This window comes from Pseudophryne corroboree, chromosome 2, assembly GCF_028390025.1.
Source record: "Pseudophryne corroboree isolate aPseCor3 chromosome 2, aPseCor3.hap2, whole genome shotgun sequence".
In the NCBI taxonomy this organism is placed as follows: domain Eukaryota; kingdom Metazoa; phylum Chordata; class Amphibia; order Anura; family Myobatrachidae; genus Pseudophryne; species Pseudophryne corroboree.
Genome location: NC_086445.1, coordinates 907,397,470 through 907,415,157, shown reverse-complemented (window position 1 = coordinate 907,415,157; position 17,688 = coordinate 907,397,470). Strand labels below are relative to the sequence as shown.

Genomic DNA, 17,688 nt, shown 5'->3' with positions numbered 1-17,688 from the left:
ATAGGTGAGGGAGCCGCAGCACGATATGTCAGACTGACATATAGCACTTCTAAGTGCCTGTGCTGCGGCCCTTGAATTCTTTTCTTCAAAAAGCTATTTTCAGGGCTGCCTAGCGCAGCCCCCCACCCCGTTAGCAGCCTGCACTGCAGGCACCAACTTACAAACTGAGCTCCAGTGCCTGGAGGCGGGGATATAGAGGAGGCGGCGCTATGTATCCTGAGAACGGTCAAAACTTTTAGCCTGTTGATGCCTCGGATCAAGATCCAACTCTACACCCGATGTTATTCCCTGTGGAATCACAGTGTACCCCACTGCAGAAATATGTCATCTGAGGGGGCCCCAGACATATCACTGTACGGGGCCCCAAGATTTCTGTTGCCGGCCCTGATATGCTCCGACACTGTAGTGCCGCACATACCCCCAGTCTTGTTGTGCCCCATATGCCGCCACTCTTGTAGTGTCCCACTGCCCCAATCTTGGAGGGCCCCATATACCCCATCTCTTGTAGTGCCCCATATGCGTCCACTCTCGTAATGCTCCATATGCCCTTACTCTTGTAGTTCCCCATTCTGTATTCCACTATAAGCTTCATGAGTCCCAAACCAGGCAAAATCCAAATAACAGAAATACCGTTTTTGATGGTATCCTTTTATATCTTTTATATTAAGAGACTAAAGTAATGGAGCTTTGACAAGATCCAGGGTAGAACTTATTTTTTCCACAATTTTAAATGTTGGGTAGTAAGTATACTTACTCTAATAATGATGCCCTAAAATGTGATAGGAGCAACTTAATTAAAACATAGCAAAACTAAAGATAAACATTTGCAATGTATTTCTATTTATGACATGCCATATAGTCTCATATGCAGCAGTTACAAGATACAGGAGTCTACAGCTGAGTGAGAACACTTTACCTATATATTCATCATAATACACAGTAACTACACGACACAGTTTTTTGCCACACCTAAGCAGAACACCTAAGAAGAACGCTGCGTACGTACTTACGCCAATGGCCGCCGCCATTTTCTCGAAGTTTACATTCTATGATGGTCTACTAAATTGACTTCAACAAAATGGCGCCTATGATGGAGACAAAACAATGCATGCAGATGCGCCTCCCAGACAGTGTCCTCAGCAGAACGATGCTGGGGTTCTCTACTCCAGATGTTGGAGCGGAGGCTGTGGGAGGGGGGTTGGCGATTTTTCTCGATCTCATCGCGCACCGTTTCTGACGATCCCCCGTGACGTGCCAGTTGCTGCAGCAACGCCCCGCCCCCAGCGCGGTGCGGAGTGAGAAGTGACCGGTAACCTTCACTCGGGGCCGGGAGCAGCGGAGAAGAAGATCGGGAGCGGCCATGGTGCTGATAAAGGAGTTGTAAGCACCGGCAGAGGGGCGCTGGGGAGGCGGGAGGAAGGGGGGTCCCGCAATGAATGAGATGAGAGCAGCTGTAGGAGGGAGCGATGCTGGGCAGGCAGTAGGGATCAGTGCTGGTGTCAGGAGTAAAGATGTGCAGCTGTCGGAGGGAGCAATGCTGGACCTACTGTAGGGATCAGTGATTGTGTTAGTGCTGAAGATGTGCAGCTGTAGTTGGGAGTAGGGATCAGTGCGGATCTCAGGGGTAATGATGCTGGTGTTGGGGGGCAGTGTTGGACCTTGGATGAGCTGTGGATGGTGTGTGAAGGATAGGGCATGAGTAGAGACTGGGTAGTGGTGCAGACTGCATCTGACCCTGGCTGCAGGTAAGGCATAGTAATCTGGAAAATGACATTTGACACTGCCAGGTGCTGACTGCTGAGTAACCTGTGATAGATACCCATCACCCCACAGCCTGTATCTGCAGACAGGAACAGGTTATGTTCTAGGTAAATATTAGATTTTATGTTTTTTAGCTTACTGCTCAGTTGTCGTTTGTTGAAAATGTAGGTTTATTTTTGTCGGCGGAAGAAGGGCTGAACTACCTGATAATGTAATTAGTTAACTTTTTTTTTCTTTTTTTTTTCTTTCAATTTATTCTGGTGTCCCAACACTTGTGTTATTTTACAAGAATAAACTGTTGCAGAAATATAGCTGACATTTGTGTTTTACTTCTTTCAGAACTTGATGACACTAGATGTGTAAACATTGAGGAACACAGACATGCCATGTCTCATTAATATATTAGTTTGTGTTGGAGAAAGTGTGGACAGACAGTATTGTACATGGTACAGTGGGTGATAGAGGGATTGTTGTAGGCCTGTATCCCTGTAATTGAAGTGAGCCAGTTGGTGATGGGCGGTCACAGGTAGTCATCTACAGGAAAACCTACTCATTCTGTGCGTTGGATCATTTGATTAATGGCAACATAGTGTAGCGTGGCAATGACCGATACCGGATTGCTTTGGGGCATACTTCCTGCGGGCTGTAGCTGTTACTCTTGTAGCCCTGCAGAACACTGTGGTAGCATCTCTTGTAGTTAATAGCTGTATTGCACAATATTAAAGTAACTGAATATATTAATAATCTAAAAAAATGTCAATGTTTGTTATTATGCCATTTACTATAAAGGAATTCTGAGCGGTATCCGGACTCTGGGTCGACACCCTTTGGTCAACAGTGAATGGGTCGACACGACCATAAGGTCAACATGAACAAGGTCAATATGCAAAAAGGTCGACATGAGTTTTTCAATTTTTTTTCTTTTTTTAAAATCTTTTTCATACTTTATGATCCACGTGGACTACGATTGGGAATGGTAACCTGTGCCGAGCGCAGTGGTAGCAGAGCGAGGCACCTTGCCCGAAGCATTGCGAGCAAAGCGAGCCATGCAAGGGGACATGGTGCACTAATTGGGGTTCCCGGTCACTTTACGAAGAAACCGACACCAAAAAAACATGAAAAACCCATGTCGACCTTGTTCATGTCAACCTAGCCACTGTTGCCCAATAGGTGTCGACCTAGACACTGTCAACCTAATAGGTGTTGACCTAATGGGTGTCGACCTAGACACTGTCGACCCTGAGTCCCATACCCATTCTGAGCACACCAGGTCCCTGTATAGTATGGTGGTTCCCAGAGTGTTATATGAAGTAAAAGCTAGCTATATGTGCAATGGTGTCACCGCTTCCTGTAGCTTTGTGCTGTCTGCCCTCACATGATCTGAGAGCTTGTCGCTGAGCCTGTAGGCTAAGCAGGAATAATAAGGATTTATTTTTTTCTGTCTTATTTAAATTCTATATTTTTTGTTTAATCGAAGATGTAAGCTTACTCCAGCACTGGTTAAGGCAATATTATACTTGTTGTATTGTATATCTGGTATTATGTTGTGCTGCTTAGGTCATTAGATCAGTTTAATCACTAAAAATATTGTATCATCATTGTGCTTCCTAAATGTTGGGACTGTGTGCTGTATTGTGCAGTAAATGTGTTATATTGGTCAGCGCACATCGGCATCGCAAGCTGTATGTGCATGGTGTGATATGTACTATGTTTCATATTGCACCGTGTGTATGCCCCTTTAATGTTCTAACAGCAAAAAATCATATAAGGTTGAGCTATATGAAGTTGGCATATTGTATTATTAAACAATAGGCAGGTGGAGGCTACAGAACCTCAGTGAGGACATTCCCTTCTGTGGTATACTACACTATACAAACGTCACGCCTCTTGAAGGTGTTTCCCACATTTTCTAAGAAGTATATTATAAAGAGTTACTTCAGCAAAGTGAGAAATATTCATTTTAGTTAATTTACAAATGCTGAAAGGTTTTCCAGCTGGAATAGGCAGGACATTTCCAGTAGCTAGATGTCTGGTAGTGTGTTTTAATGGCTGTTTATATAACTTTGCAGACCAGTATGTAACGCAGAGCTACATGTTGCTTACATTTGGCATAAATCAAGACAACTTACGAAAGAGAGGATTACGCAGTTTCCTCATAAACTATTTCTGGAAGTGTTTTTGTCTGTAACTACTTTGTGCTATTAGAACTATTATAGATATGCATGATGTGTACCTTTTGGGGTGCAATCTGACTAAGGGGTCATGCCAGTCACATTACAGGGAAGCTGACAATTACTTAACAGTGTTACAGAAAAAAACACCTTTGGTATCCCAGCATTCTCTATATATTGAAGATAGGTCAAGGTTACCTTGAGTTTCCTGAGTATTCCTTATTGATTAGCGCTAAGTATTATATATCATTGTGCCTAGCTTTAACTGTCTCTACAGTCGGTGTTCCCGTTAATATCTCTGGGGCTGATTCAGAGGTGGATGCTGTTTCCATCTTCACGCAGTTTCCAGACGGATGGAGAACTGTGCGTGCGTCAAAGATGCAGTGTTCTTGTGCCTCCTTACGTCTGCAATGTTGGTCGCATACCCCATAAGCTGCAGCATGATTGACATGCTGCTGGTATTTGTTGGCAGCAATGGGGAATGTTCCAGAACATAGAGGTACGTTGGACGCGTTTTCTTGGAGCGCCAAAACCAGTGGATAAGTCCTTGGATGGTTTCACTGGTACAGCGTAGTTTTGGGTTATGAGGTCCTTGCATCTACAAGCCGATTTCCCTGAAACCGATCCGATTGGCAATCAAAAACACCAATCGGCAGACATTGATGGTCGATGATCTGTCAGGGAATCAGCAAAAATACAGCATGTTAAAAATCCTAGACTCACCAATCATTGTCTGGTCTGAATCGGCAAGTCAAGGATTTACAACATGTTTGATTTCCCAGAACCCCCAACGCGGGCATTGGCAGAACAGTAGATTGCCCCGATAGCTGCCTGTTGTATTGGCCCATTACTCAGATGTCCGATGGGCCTGGCAACATTTATGCTGTGAATCCGATGTAGCGGATCTGGGGGCATCTTTTTGTTGTCAAAAGATGCCACTGCCACAGAAGGCGCAGCACCGACCCACACTGCATCTACATCTGAATCATCCCTTTTGGCATTGCGACAGTATATGCTCATGGCAGAACTCAGACACTGAAATGATGTGTGCCTTTGGCTGCTGGGCCGTTGTAGGTGTCTTATCTTTTCATATCAATCACATTTAGGACAATTCTCAAACTGGTCCACGGAGCAGTTGTTCTGTAACACACACATAACTCCTGTGTTCAGCTAAGATACCACAAACCAATTTTTTTTTTTTTTTATGTTTAAATGGGGGCTACGGTCTCCTTAATGTATCACTCTCCGAAAAGAGACTTCATTTTAAGCGAACATCAGCCAATATAGCCCATTTGCTACAATTTCACATTTTGTTCCAGAAAGAGATCCTTAGGATCTGTCCCCGGTAGCCTACACTGGCACATGTGCACCCCGATAACCGCACATGTGCATATTGTTAGAACTCCCCAACGGTAGCTTTAAGTCAATTGCTAACTGTTCCCTTTTAAGGTATTGTAGCTGATAATGTGACTGGCTTGATACTTTTCAGTGTACATAAAAAATAAAATAAAATAAGGCTACATATTTTAAATGGTACCCATTAATTTTCATGTCTGTTTTATTACAGCCGAGTTGTGTTGCCGCTATCAGTAGAAGAGGTAAGAAAAATCTTATATTCCCTGACATATATACGTTGATGTTTGGTCATGTACCAACTAGTAATATTTGAAGGTGGAACCGGTTGTGTACACTCAATTTGACTCAATTCTGGTCTGATTGACTGTAAACGCACCCAATAATTACTTTAGATCAGTTTGGTGTTGCATGTACAGAAAGGTGCTTTGAGAGGTTACAATGGTTCAGTGTGCTGGTATGTATCGCCACACCCTGTACACTACATGTGGGGATACACTGTACTGTAGGCTCCACAACAAAAGGCCAGAAAAGTGAAACATGAAGTGTGCAGTGTAATTGTTAGAGTATAATGTAAATCATTGATTAGCTGAAGATTGCCATGGATACTGTTTGTTAAACCAGTAACTCCAGTCAATTGTTCAAACATATCATCCGGAAAACCCTTTCTCTACCTGGTGGCCTATAACAGTGTTGTCATAACAAAGAACCCTATGAGAGATGTTGATGTATAAAAATGTGGTATGTCCTGTACAAGGTTATTTTTAGGTTACGTAGTTGACCTGTAGCTGATCATTATTTATATTTCACTATCTTTGAAAATTTGTCAATGAGTAATGAGGTGACCTGGAAAATGTGAACTGTACGGGTTCCTGAGGACCAAGTTTGAGACCACTGTTATAAATATGCACATGCACCTCGTCAGACGTTCAGATACTAATTTTATTTAAAAAAAAACAACCGCCTCCTATCTACACGTGCCACTAAGCACTAGACTAGAACATGTACACATACAAGACGAGATTTGTTTTTATCACACCCAATCTCCCATCTAAAGTGACTGGATTGGAGGTGCTATTCAATTGTTTTATGGGGCTGACAGATTCCATAATTGTTGGTTTAGCCTTGTAAAGACTTAACTAATGAGTGAAAAATGCCGCTTGGGAGCCCAAACGAGTCCCTTTTCGTTAATTTCAGCTCACCACCTTAAGGGGTAGGTAGCTGAAAAGCCTGCCGCGGCAGTTGTTTGCGCCTGAACGGAACAACAATTGAATTGATCTGTGAGGCATTCAGCAGCTGTTAGTTCAGGGCGAAACAACCTATACCTACAACCAATTTTTGGTTAGATATTCTAGCACAGTGATTTTCAACCTTTTTTTACTCACGGCACACCGAACACTATTTTAAAATTGCCAAGGCACACCATCCGTTCCCCACAGAAAAAAACAAAACACACACATTGGCCTTAACAGAAATAAAGAATCCACACATACATCGGCCTACACAGAAAAAAACAATCACATTGTTCCCCACATAAATCATGTTGCTCCTTACATAAATCCTATTGCTACCCACATAAATCAATCACATTGCTTCCCACATAAATCATGTTGCTCCTTACATAAATCCTATTGCTACCCACATAAATCAATCACATTGCTCCCCACATAAATCATGTTGCTCACACATAAATCAATCACATTTCTCCCCACATGAATTATTCACATTGTTCCCCCTATAAATCCATAAATCCTATTGCTCCCCACAGGAGAGATAACATAACAAATATTAGCCCCTACCGGTCAGCTGTCCTCCTTCCTGTCCCTCAGTGGCGGGGCTTGTTCATAGTGGATTGCTTCGAATACTGAGCAGCGGGCGGTCGGGCAGGTGTGGATGTGGGTGGGCAAGGAAAGCTGTGTATGCAGGCGGGAACTGGAAGATGTGTATGCAGGCGGGTGGGCTGGCTGGGTGGTGAGACGCGGCTGCCGTGACCTATGATATCACACCATTTTGAAGGCACAGGTCACGGCCGGAGCATGACTGATCCTCTAAGAAGAGCCCGGGCCAACAGTTCACTCTGAAGGTGTAGGAAGCTGCCCTGGCTCCGCGGCACACCTTGTAACTGGTTGCGGCACACTAGTGTGCCGCGGCACACTGGTTGAAAAAGCCTGTTCTAGCAGGATATAAATATTTATTTAATATAATTTTTTTTTCATGATCGATGCACTATATTTTTTGTTTGATTAATGCAAATTATGTTTATGGTTTCTTTAACAATTTTACATAGATTTAAATTTATTTTTGAGAAGTTTTTTTTTTCTTGGGTATTGCAAACAAAAAAGATCCGGAAAGAGATATAAACGGAGGTAGATAATAACATTCTCCTGCATAATTATGAGCACTAAATAAAGACCCTTATTTCCTGTTTTATTAGGTGATAGAAAGAAAAACGTAGCGGTGGCTTATTGGTAGGAATATGTTACAAAGAGGTAGAGCTCAATTTCTGAAGGTTAAGTGGATCAAATAAAACCCATGCAATTGGAGTGTGACCTTGCATTGTAATATAGAGTCCACGGTTCCCAGGTCTTGTAGAATGTGGTCGAAGACCCTTCTTGATGGCGCATGATGCACTATTTTGTATACATGCCTCATCTAGCTTAAAGCTACTTGATGTGACTGTGTTGAGTTTAATTACCAGCCAATGGCTATCTGACAAGGTTGGGTATGGGTGACCGGCGTTTGGGATCTCACCGGTCAGTATACCGACGCCGGGGGTTTAGACTGCTGGGGGAAGGGGAAATAACCACAGGTTCTATTCCCACTCTATGGGTCTCGTGGACACTCACGAGTGGGAATAGTCCCTGTTAGTTGGCATGCTGACTGTCGGATTTTGAGGGGGCGGGATGCAGGTTCGGTCCCATAACTGCATCCCCTATCTGGCATATAGCTGTGAATCCTAATGTCTCATGTAAGGTGGCGAGAGGCCCTAGGGATTAGAATGGGGAGAAAAAGTGATGGCAACATGAGCAATTAACGGAGTGAGATTTTTAATTGCATTCCAGAGTTTCTTTAATGTGGGACACTCCCACCATATATGTAGAAAAGAACCAATTAATGAGCAGGCTCTCCGATATCTGTCAGTGGATGAGAGAAATACTTAGCTGGAGCATGTTACCAACTGTACCATATCTTCTAAGCCAGCAGAGTGTATTTACTGTGACATGTAATGTAACAATGTTAGGATAAAGTCCGGTGGATATGCATGCACTCAGCAGTGAGAACCGTTTTACATTACAGACAGTTTCAGATACACTCACTAGCTGAGGGGGGGGGGGGGGTTCAATTTTTTTTTATCACTGCGGTAATTAGTGGGTGCCTGAGTCTCTACAACAAATCCAAACAAAAAATCCTTTATGTTAACAACATAAGAAACTAAAATGAAGAAGACCAGCACTAATTACTGTCTCACCGCAGTGAGGTCATGGTTCAATTTCCACTATGGCCTTAACTGTGTGGAGTTTGTATATTCTCCCCGTGCTTGTGTGGGTTTGATATTTACAAACTTTGCAGAAATTAGTTTCATTAAAGGAATGTTTTGTTAAGATTGGAATAACAAATATTTGTAATTAACAAATTGCAGCTCAGTGGTTTATCTCAAAGTGCCTGAATTGATATAAGGCCAATACTGGAACTCTTCATTGATTTTTCATTTAATCATAATATCACACATTTATCTAAATTGTTATCACAGGGCGAGATGACTTCTAGTATAAGAAGGTAATATGATCTTCTGTGTAGTGATACTCCTTTAAGATCCATGTCCTGCTTATGAGCAACAAATGTTCTTTCCAGTAGTTAAATATATAAGAGAATACATTTGCGATGTTTAATTCTGCTAGAGACAAAAATGTCCCAGAGTTATTGAAAACCCATATATAATACATATTATGTCCTCTGTTTGATATGTTTGTAGCTTTTTAATTGTGGTGAGTCAATCCGGATGATCCAACTGTGGGGGTCATTCCGAGTTGATCGCTCGCTGCCATTTTTTGCAGCGCAGCGAACAGGTTAATACTGCGCATGCGTATGCACCGCAATCCGCACGCGCGTCGTACAGGTACAAAGCAAATCGTTGCTGGGCGATGGATTTAACGAAGAATCCATTCGCACAGCCGATCGCAAGGAGATTGATAGGAAGAGGGCGTTTGTGGGTGTCAACTGACTGTTTTCTGGGAGTGTTTGGGAAAACGCAGGTGTGTCCAAGCGTTTGCAGGGCGGGTGTCTTGCGTCAATTCCGGGTCCAAAAAGACTGAAGTGATCGCAAGGGCTGAATAAGTCCAGACCTACTCAGAAACTGCACAAACTGTTTTTGCAGAGCTCGGCTGCAAAGCCGTTTGCACACTTGCAAAGCGTAAATACACTCCCCCGTGGGCGGCGACTATGCGTTTGCACGGCTGCTAAAAGTAGCTAGCGAGCGATCAACTCGGAATGAGGGCCATTATACGTACTGTAATACACAGAAGGATGGTATTAAAGGAAGAGTGCCAGGTATTTAATTTTTGTCATGTGGACAGCTGAGTTTTTAAGTCCAAAGCTCGATTAAACGGTATTACCACTATTGTCACCATTTTCAGCCACTGTAATAATGTACTTATAATGACAACAGGGACAAACTGGCCAAAAATGTGCCCTCCTTTAAATCATTCTCTACTGCTCCAGCGCTGAATATTGGTGCAACCACCAAGATAACTGTTTTGCCCACATGCATCTTCTCTTACTAACTAACATGCTCCTGTCCAGGGATCCGTAAAGCTGGGTACACCCTAGACGATGCATAAACGACGCAAAGGTCATTACGATTTCCCTTGAACCCCACAATAACTGATATAGTGCATACACACTGTAATCTTTCAGATGACTGAATGATAGATCTTGCATCGTTTGGTCGTTAACGATATATAAATATATATTTTTAGTAATGAGTACGGGATCTGGTCAGGATGCCGGCAGTCGGAATACTAATGCCGGGATTCCGACATAGATCAACATTCTGGGGCTCCTTAGGATGAGGCCGGATGGAGGTGTGGAAAGGACTGTTAGGATTAGGCTGCAGTGGGGAAGGTTAGGTTTAGGCTGCGGGGAGGGTGGTTAGGGTTAGGCTGCGGGGAGGGTGGGTAGGAGGAGGGTTAGCCTACTTACCTTCCAGGTGTCTGGATCCTGCGCGTATGGATGCCGCTGTCGGTATTCAGACCACCGGCATCCCAAGCACCAGGATCCCGATACCACACTAGGTTAGAACAAAAATCGTTACCAATATCTTCAGGAGATCTGAAGATGTGATGAATAATGCATGGGAGTGCACAATAGTACATACACACTGGACGATATGGACAATTTGTTTTTCCGATTTGGCTGAAAATGACCAATCGTCCCATTTATCGTCTAGTGTATACCCAGATTTACTGTAATAACAGGTACAGATGTAGCCACGCTCATCTTACTGCAATGCAGCATGCTGCATGGCATTCCAGGCTGCGACTTTTCCTGAAGGAGTTAATGAAGCGATCGCCGGCTGTGAGTAGTTGCAGGCTGGCATGCCGTATCGCAGTAAGATGAGCATGGCTACATCTGCATCATCAGAACAAACCTGTTTACCACCTATTACTTCCTATTCCTAATTTTAAATGATCATAAAGTAATTTTCAAAGGTTCCTTATTCTAAGCTTACATAACACACATGCATGGCCCTTACAGCTACATTCTGCTTGCAAATGTCTCTAGATAGGTAAGAGAGCGCTCAAAGCTCTCATGTTTATTTTATGAGGCTGTGTTTCTAATGACAGGTCCCTGGTTGTTCAGCACAGCAGTCCTGTAATAATATTAGGAGCGGCCTTTGCAAGAACTGTTTCTGAATCCTCATTTAGTAGTTAGCCATGAATAGTCAGCGGAAATGCAGCTTGGAATTAGTCACTGGGTAGTGCCGTAAGATACAGAGGAGCAAAGTCCAAAAGTACAGAATGACTATTCATGATAATTGTTCTGTAACACTGTAATTCCTCCACTCCGCCTTGCTGCTGAAGCTGATTAATGCCGTAGTCCTAAACTGCATATAGAGATCTTTTTATACTGTATAGAATGTACTAGTGTTACTAGATACTCCAACCTGTGATATGTGACCCACGACCCAGTCACTTTGCATAAACGTAAATACTCCCAGTTCATTCTAACTGAAAATAATACTATACCTCTCTCTCCCTTTTGTTTTATCATTGAGCTTTAAACGAGAGTAAAGGTTTATAAACATTAGAGAGCGTGATAAAAAGTTACAGAAATAACACAGTACATAACATTATTTTTTGATGTAGTTTGGGGTAAGAATATAAATCGGCAACATGAAGTGTTCCATTCCTATCCCCAGGGAACAAGGGTGTAGCTACCATAGGTGCAGCCAGTGCAGCTGCTAGGGGGCCCAGAGCTGAGAGGGGCCCACCTTCCCTGTCACAGTTACACCTTCCCTGTCACAGTTACATATGTTATATACAGGGGCATAGCTACCATAGGTGCAGCCAGTGCAGCTGCTATGGGGCCCAGAGTTGAGAGGGGCCCACCTTCCCTGTCACAGTTACATGTGTTTATATACTGGGATATAGGTGCAGCCAGTGCAGCTGCTATGGGGCCCAGAGCTGAGAAGGGCCACCTTCCCTGTCACAGTTACTTGTGTTATATACAATTTTCACCATTGGGTGGTACGTAGGGGTCCTTTCAAACTTTTCCATGGGGCCTGCAATATAGCTATGTATGCCCCTGGACCTGCTCCTTGTAGTGTGGTATAAAATTAACTGGAGGGCATTTTAATGTTATATAATATGAACTGGGGCACTGTAATGAGGCACAATATGAATGGGGAGCACTATATATCACAATGTGAATTGGGGGTACTGTGTGGCATAATGTGTACTGGCAGCTCTGAAATGTTACATAGGGTGAACTTAAGCACTACTGCGATTCATAAAAGAAACCAGGGCACTACTATGGGGCATAACATTAAATAAGGCTCTATGCATTGGGTATGTGTGACTGGCGGTCACAATACCAACAGCGGGATCCCAGCTGTTGGATGGCCGGTGGGGGGGGGGTGAGCGCAATGAAGCCCCTTGTGGGCTCAATGCGCTCGCCACGCAGTGGGCTTGGTGGCCCACTGCGTTCGCCACAGGTTCTATTTCCACTCTATGGGTGTCGTGGACACCTACGAGTGGGAATAGTCACTGTTGGTTGGCATGCCGACTGGCGGGATTCTCAGACGCCGGGAATCTGGCGTCGATATTGTGAGACCGCCGGTCACACAAACGTATCCCAGCTCTACTATGGTTCAGAACATGAACTAGGGCACTATTAGAGGGCATAAAATTAACAACTGCTGCAGAGAAGTGTCTCTAGAAGCAGTGGAATGGGGCCCCCTTCAAAATGTTGCTATGGGGCCTGCAAAGTTCTGGCTACGCCCCTGCCAGGGAATGTACCTGAACTCATTAAGCTTGCTGCCCAGCTAGAATTGAAGGAAGTGCATGTTACTAGGGTTGTCTTGGTGTCAGCTGTGCTGTTTCCCAGTATCGGATGCTTCTGTACTAAAAATGCATAGTGAATATGGTATAGATTGTGGCCTTACATATATTATACCATATTCACAGGATGCCAGGGAGTATTGTAGGCACACAAAACTTCATAATGCAGAGGAGTATAGTAACTTGTGGGCTTGTTCAGAAGTGCATGCGGTTTTGTCTGCTTACAGATCTCGCAGTGTTTAGCAGTTTGCACATGCGCTGGGACCTCCTATATGTAGCTTATGGTTCAGAGTGGTACAGATTTCAGTGGTAACTGGGTTTTGTTGGGTGGCAACAGGACTATTCAGAGGTAAGCATACGAAGAGACCTGGCCACTTTTAGTTGGATCTCCTGCACCATGGTTGGGGGTGGTGTCAATAACGACTGCTTTCTTCTGCGGCTGGATGGTGGCAGTGCGGTTACATATATGCTCTGAATACAGGCAGAAATCTGCATCTACAGATGTGTACTCCTACATCCTTGTTGCAGGCACGTTAAACAGCCCTTCTAGTCATGCCATACCGCGCCGTGACTCTGTAGCGCCGAACGACTTTACGTGCGACTTATTCCATTTAAATGTGTACGAGTCGCATTTCTATGCAAATAGAACACACAAGCAGCTTATGATATGTGGCATGCCTATATTCTGTCTATGACTGTGGCTGTATCTGCATACGAAATGCTATGTTACAGTGTTTTCCTGGAAATCACTATAATGTTGCATTTCATATGCAGATACAGCCACAGTTGCACACAGCATATAGGCATGCTGCATATCATTTTAATCGGCATAAGCTGCTTGTGCATCCTAGTCGCATAGTGATGCAAGTAAAAGCCCATACAAACTAGAAGACTTAAAAGATTAACAATTTGGAAGATGAGTGAATTTCCCTTGAACTCCCTGACAAACAATATTGAGTGTTTACACTGAGCAATTTTACGAACTATCTGAAGCACGAGCAGTCTGCTCAGCTGAGACTGAGGGGATTGCGCTGCATGCATGGATGACTGACATCCCGCTTCAAACGATCGTGGGGGCGCGCATCGTTCGTTGTGTACACACGAGATGATTTGAACGATAGATCATGCAAAACCAAAACTATCGCTCAAATCGCTGGAAAAAATCTTTTAGTGTGCATGGGCCTTAAGACGCATTATCGAAAAACAAAAACGTCAAACTTTGGCAGAGCTGCCGGCTGACTCACGGCAGAGTCACGATGCACGGCGTATTGAGGCAAGGTGTATGAGGACACATCTGTGTTTTTAAATGCGTAAAGTGGCTTCAATCATGGTTTATTTATATACAACTATGAATCAGCCCCATATACATATCACATTGGTTAGTGACCGAAGTTAAAGATATTTTAGTTACCAGTCTTCTTTTAAGATCACTTGTTTTGCATTAAGAAATAACCTGTGGGTCGATCTCTTACGTAGTAGCTAGCTGAGTATGCAGAAAGTACAAAAACTATCCAGGAAGAGTCAGCCACATCATTCGGGTGTGGTATGCAAGGTCGACAGTAACTAAGTCGACCACTATTGGTTGACAGGGTCTCTAGGTGGATAGGGTTTCTAGGTCGACATGTCGACAGGTCAAAATAAATATAAAAAATTCATGTTGACCTTTTGGTGTCGTTTTCTCCGTACAGTGACCGGGAACCCCAGTTAGTGCACCGTGTCCCCTCGCATGGCTTGCTTCGCTCGCCATGCTTCGGGCAAGGTGCCTCTCTGCGCTTGGCATAGGTTGCTATTCCCAATCGTAGTCCGCGTGGATCGTTAAGTAAGAAAAAGGTCAAAAAAAGAAAACAAATTTTTAAAAAACTCATGTCGACTTTTTGACCTGTCCACCTAGTTATTGGATCCTACATCATTCCTCTTATCTTGTTCTGTTTTATTGGATTGGACAGGATGTATAGATCCTGTAAGCACTTTATGCTGTAGTGGTTGCATTCAGATCAGTGGTGCTGTCCTACTACAGCCTTCAAGTACCAGTCAGGTCTTATGCTTATTTGATGCATAATAGAGGCAGGGCATAAAGATAAGAATTACCACCTATCAACACTATCAATAATCAAAAGGGTCAATACTACTATTGTTTAGTGTAAGCCATTAGCAATTATTAAGTATTGCCATGTCTGATAATTTGTAGTGAATCCTGCACCTGACTGGACAGGAGTGGCAGCCATCCATCCATCCAATCAATTTTACCCCATTCTCACCCCTCCTGTCTATAATACGGAGGATGCCCGCAGATGTTGGCGCTGATGTACTAGGCCTTGGAGAGTGATAAAGTGAAGAAAAAAACACAGCCTGTAACATGACAGGAGCTGATTGATGAAGCGGAGAGAGAGAAACTACCTACCACTCTCCAATGCTTAGTACATCTCCATACCTCCCAACATGACCCTCTCGAGGAGGGACAGATTGCTCTGCTCCTGGACTTCCCTCTTAATCTATGATTGCCATCACCTGTGCTGAAACACCTTTCTCATCCATTAACCTGTTCAAACAGGTGCCGGCAATCATACAGTAAGAGAAAAGTCCAGAAGCAGAGCATTGTGTCCCTCCTGGAAAGGGTCATGTTGGAAGGTATGCATCTCTACCATTATACCCTACATTGGAAGTGCTTTTCACTGATGGCAAAGGCGCTACCGGATGCAGTGTGACCTGTAGATTTCAGGAACTTGCATACCTACTTCAGAAGGGTAGTGGTCCATAAGTGGGGGACCCCTTTAATGTCCTGCGGGCATCAGTAATATCAGTAATTATATTAGAGGGATTGTTCAAAACAGTAGAATATCAAGCTGACTGCTAGGCTCTGACTTTCACTGAATGTACTGTATCTCTTTAAATGGATTAGAGCAGTGGTTCTCAAACTCGGTCCTCACGTTTTCCATGTCACCCAGCAGGTGCACTGTGTATCACTAACTGTCACATTTTAAAAATCTACAGGTGACCTGCAAAACATGAACCATGTGGGGTCCTGAGGACCGAGTTTGAGAACCTGTGGATTAGAGCAAAGGTTCTCAAACGTGGTCCTCAAGGCACCCCAGCGGTCCAGGTTTTCCCTTTATCCATGCTTGGCTATATGGAACTTAATTAGCACCTCAGTCAATTTGAAGACTGCGTTTGAGGACCTCTGGATTAGAGACCTGTAGTGCACCATGCAATTAATCAAAATCTCTAGTCACAAAAAAAAACCCAAACATGTAAACTGACCCACACAAATAAAGCAAAAGTAATAAAAATGCTTTACTACGTATAAGTAATCATTTTGTGTTCCCGCACTATTTCTGTAAGCAAAGACCAGGTAGTATCCGGGGAAACCACTGCTGGAAATAGTGGTTGCTCACAGTGTACCCATCACTTGTACAGTCATTCTGTGGGCTGTTATTCTTGAGTATGCAGTTTAGCCATTAATTATACAGTTGTGACTGACGTAGAAGGAGTGCATTGCCTCATGTTATAGTGGTGTCATTGGTTCCTGGTGAAGGAGTAGGTAGTATTTTCATATACATTGGTTAAGCAACTACAATGGCAGCCATCCCTGTGTGTAGGCAGCACAAACATTGTCATGCCTACTGATTGCTTCCACCACCCTCAGGAAAGGGAACTGCCCCAACACGTACTGTATGTTGAATTTGTACAATACTATATACATATGGTTTCTACCTACACACTCGTGCTGTACCTGTTCAGTCTTCTCCTTTATATATTATAAAGCATCGCTTTGTGTTTCATATATTTATATATTGAGGTATAAAAAGCAGCCAGCTTGTCATAGATAATCACAGGGCTATTAATTAATCTAGCTTTTGACAGTCGTGACTAAAAGTTACTAAACTACATTGTGCTGTATATTAGGTTCAGCCTATAAAATTGCTGTTTCATGTAAGCAATATACACCCATAATAGATGCTTGTGAAATAATGTCTTCCAGCAGATTACCCGTGCCATTGTGCCCTGTTTAGTTCTAACCTGCATCCTTACAAGCTGTGCTGCTCTGATCTGTTTTGTTTCAGAACACAAGTTACAATTCTGTCTGCAAACCAGGATTTCTTCATTGACTGTGTATTAAGAAAAGTAATTAAAGGACGTTTTGTAATTGTCCTTCAGTTTCTCTTTGTAAGGCTTCAGTGACAGTTGCCAACTTTCTTTGTGAAGTACAGTCCTTTAAAAGCCTTCTCTATCTTTGTCTCTCGCCTGTGTCATTTAGAAGCAATCTCTCTGCCAAAAGTTACCTGATCAATCAAAGTATTACAGTGTGAGAGTACATTGAAGCCTAGAGGTGCCTCAGTGTATTGTGTAGTTGCCAGCTGTCCTTATTTTTCAGTGAACATCTAAGGTTTTAAAGGTATGTGGCCAAATGTATTATCCTTCCAGTTGCGGCAAGTGGCGAAATTTCAGCGATTAAGCCTCAAGATCTAAATCTTATGTCTAGATTGCTGAAATATCAGCACTTCCCATGGCTATTACATCTGGGTCTTGTACCTGAAAATGTCCATATTTTTCAGTCTAGGCCATGACATGAGGGGTTAGTGTAGGTCCGTGGTCAAGAAATTAATTTGCACAAAACAATCATTTAAAGAAGAAATAAAACAAAATGTCTCCAGTAACAGTAAGGACATATTCTGTTGTGTTAAGGTTTCTGGCTGTAGACGTCTACTAAACACCCTGGCTGCTTAGGACAGTGGTCCCTGTGAAAGCCAAAATGGCTGCTATGTGAAGGCCTAACCTTCCGCTATGCAATAGTTGTAAGTACATTTTATGTATTGCATAAACAAAAAGCGCGCCCACTCTTCCAA

At 43.3% G+C, this 17,688-nt stretch overlaps 1 protein-coding gene across 1 annotated transcript in view; it reads left to right on the top strand.

Moving 5' to 3' along the window:
* Nucleotides 1–1,128: 1,128 nt before the first annotated feature.
* The window catches only part of PITPNA (phosphatidylinositol transfer protein alpha), a 102,150-nt gene continuing 85,590 nt past the window's right edge, over nt 1,129–17,688 (top strand). The window contains exons 1-2 of the mRNA XM_063956087.1: nt 1,129–1,380; nt 5,500–5,530. Of these exons, the coding sequence (XP_063812157.1) occupies nt 1,361–1,380; nt 5,500–5,530 (51 nt within the window). The 5' untranslated portion in view covers nt 1,129–1,360. The remainder of the gene's footprint in view (nt 1,381–5,499; nt 5,531–17,688) is intronic.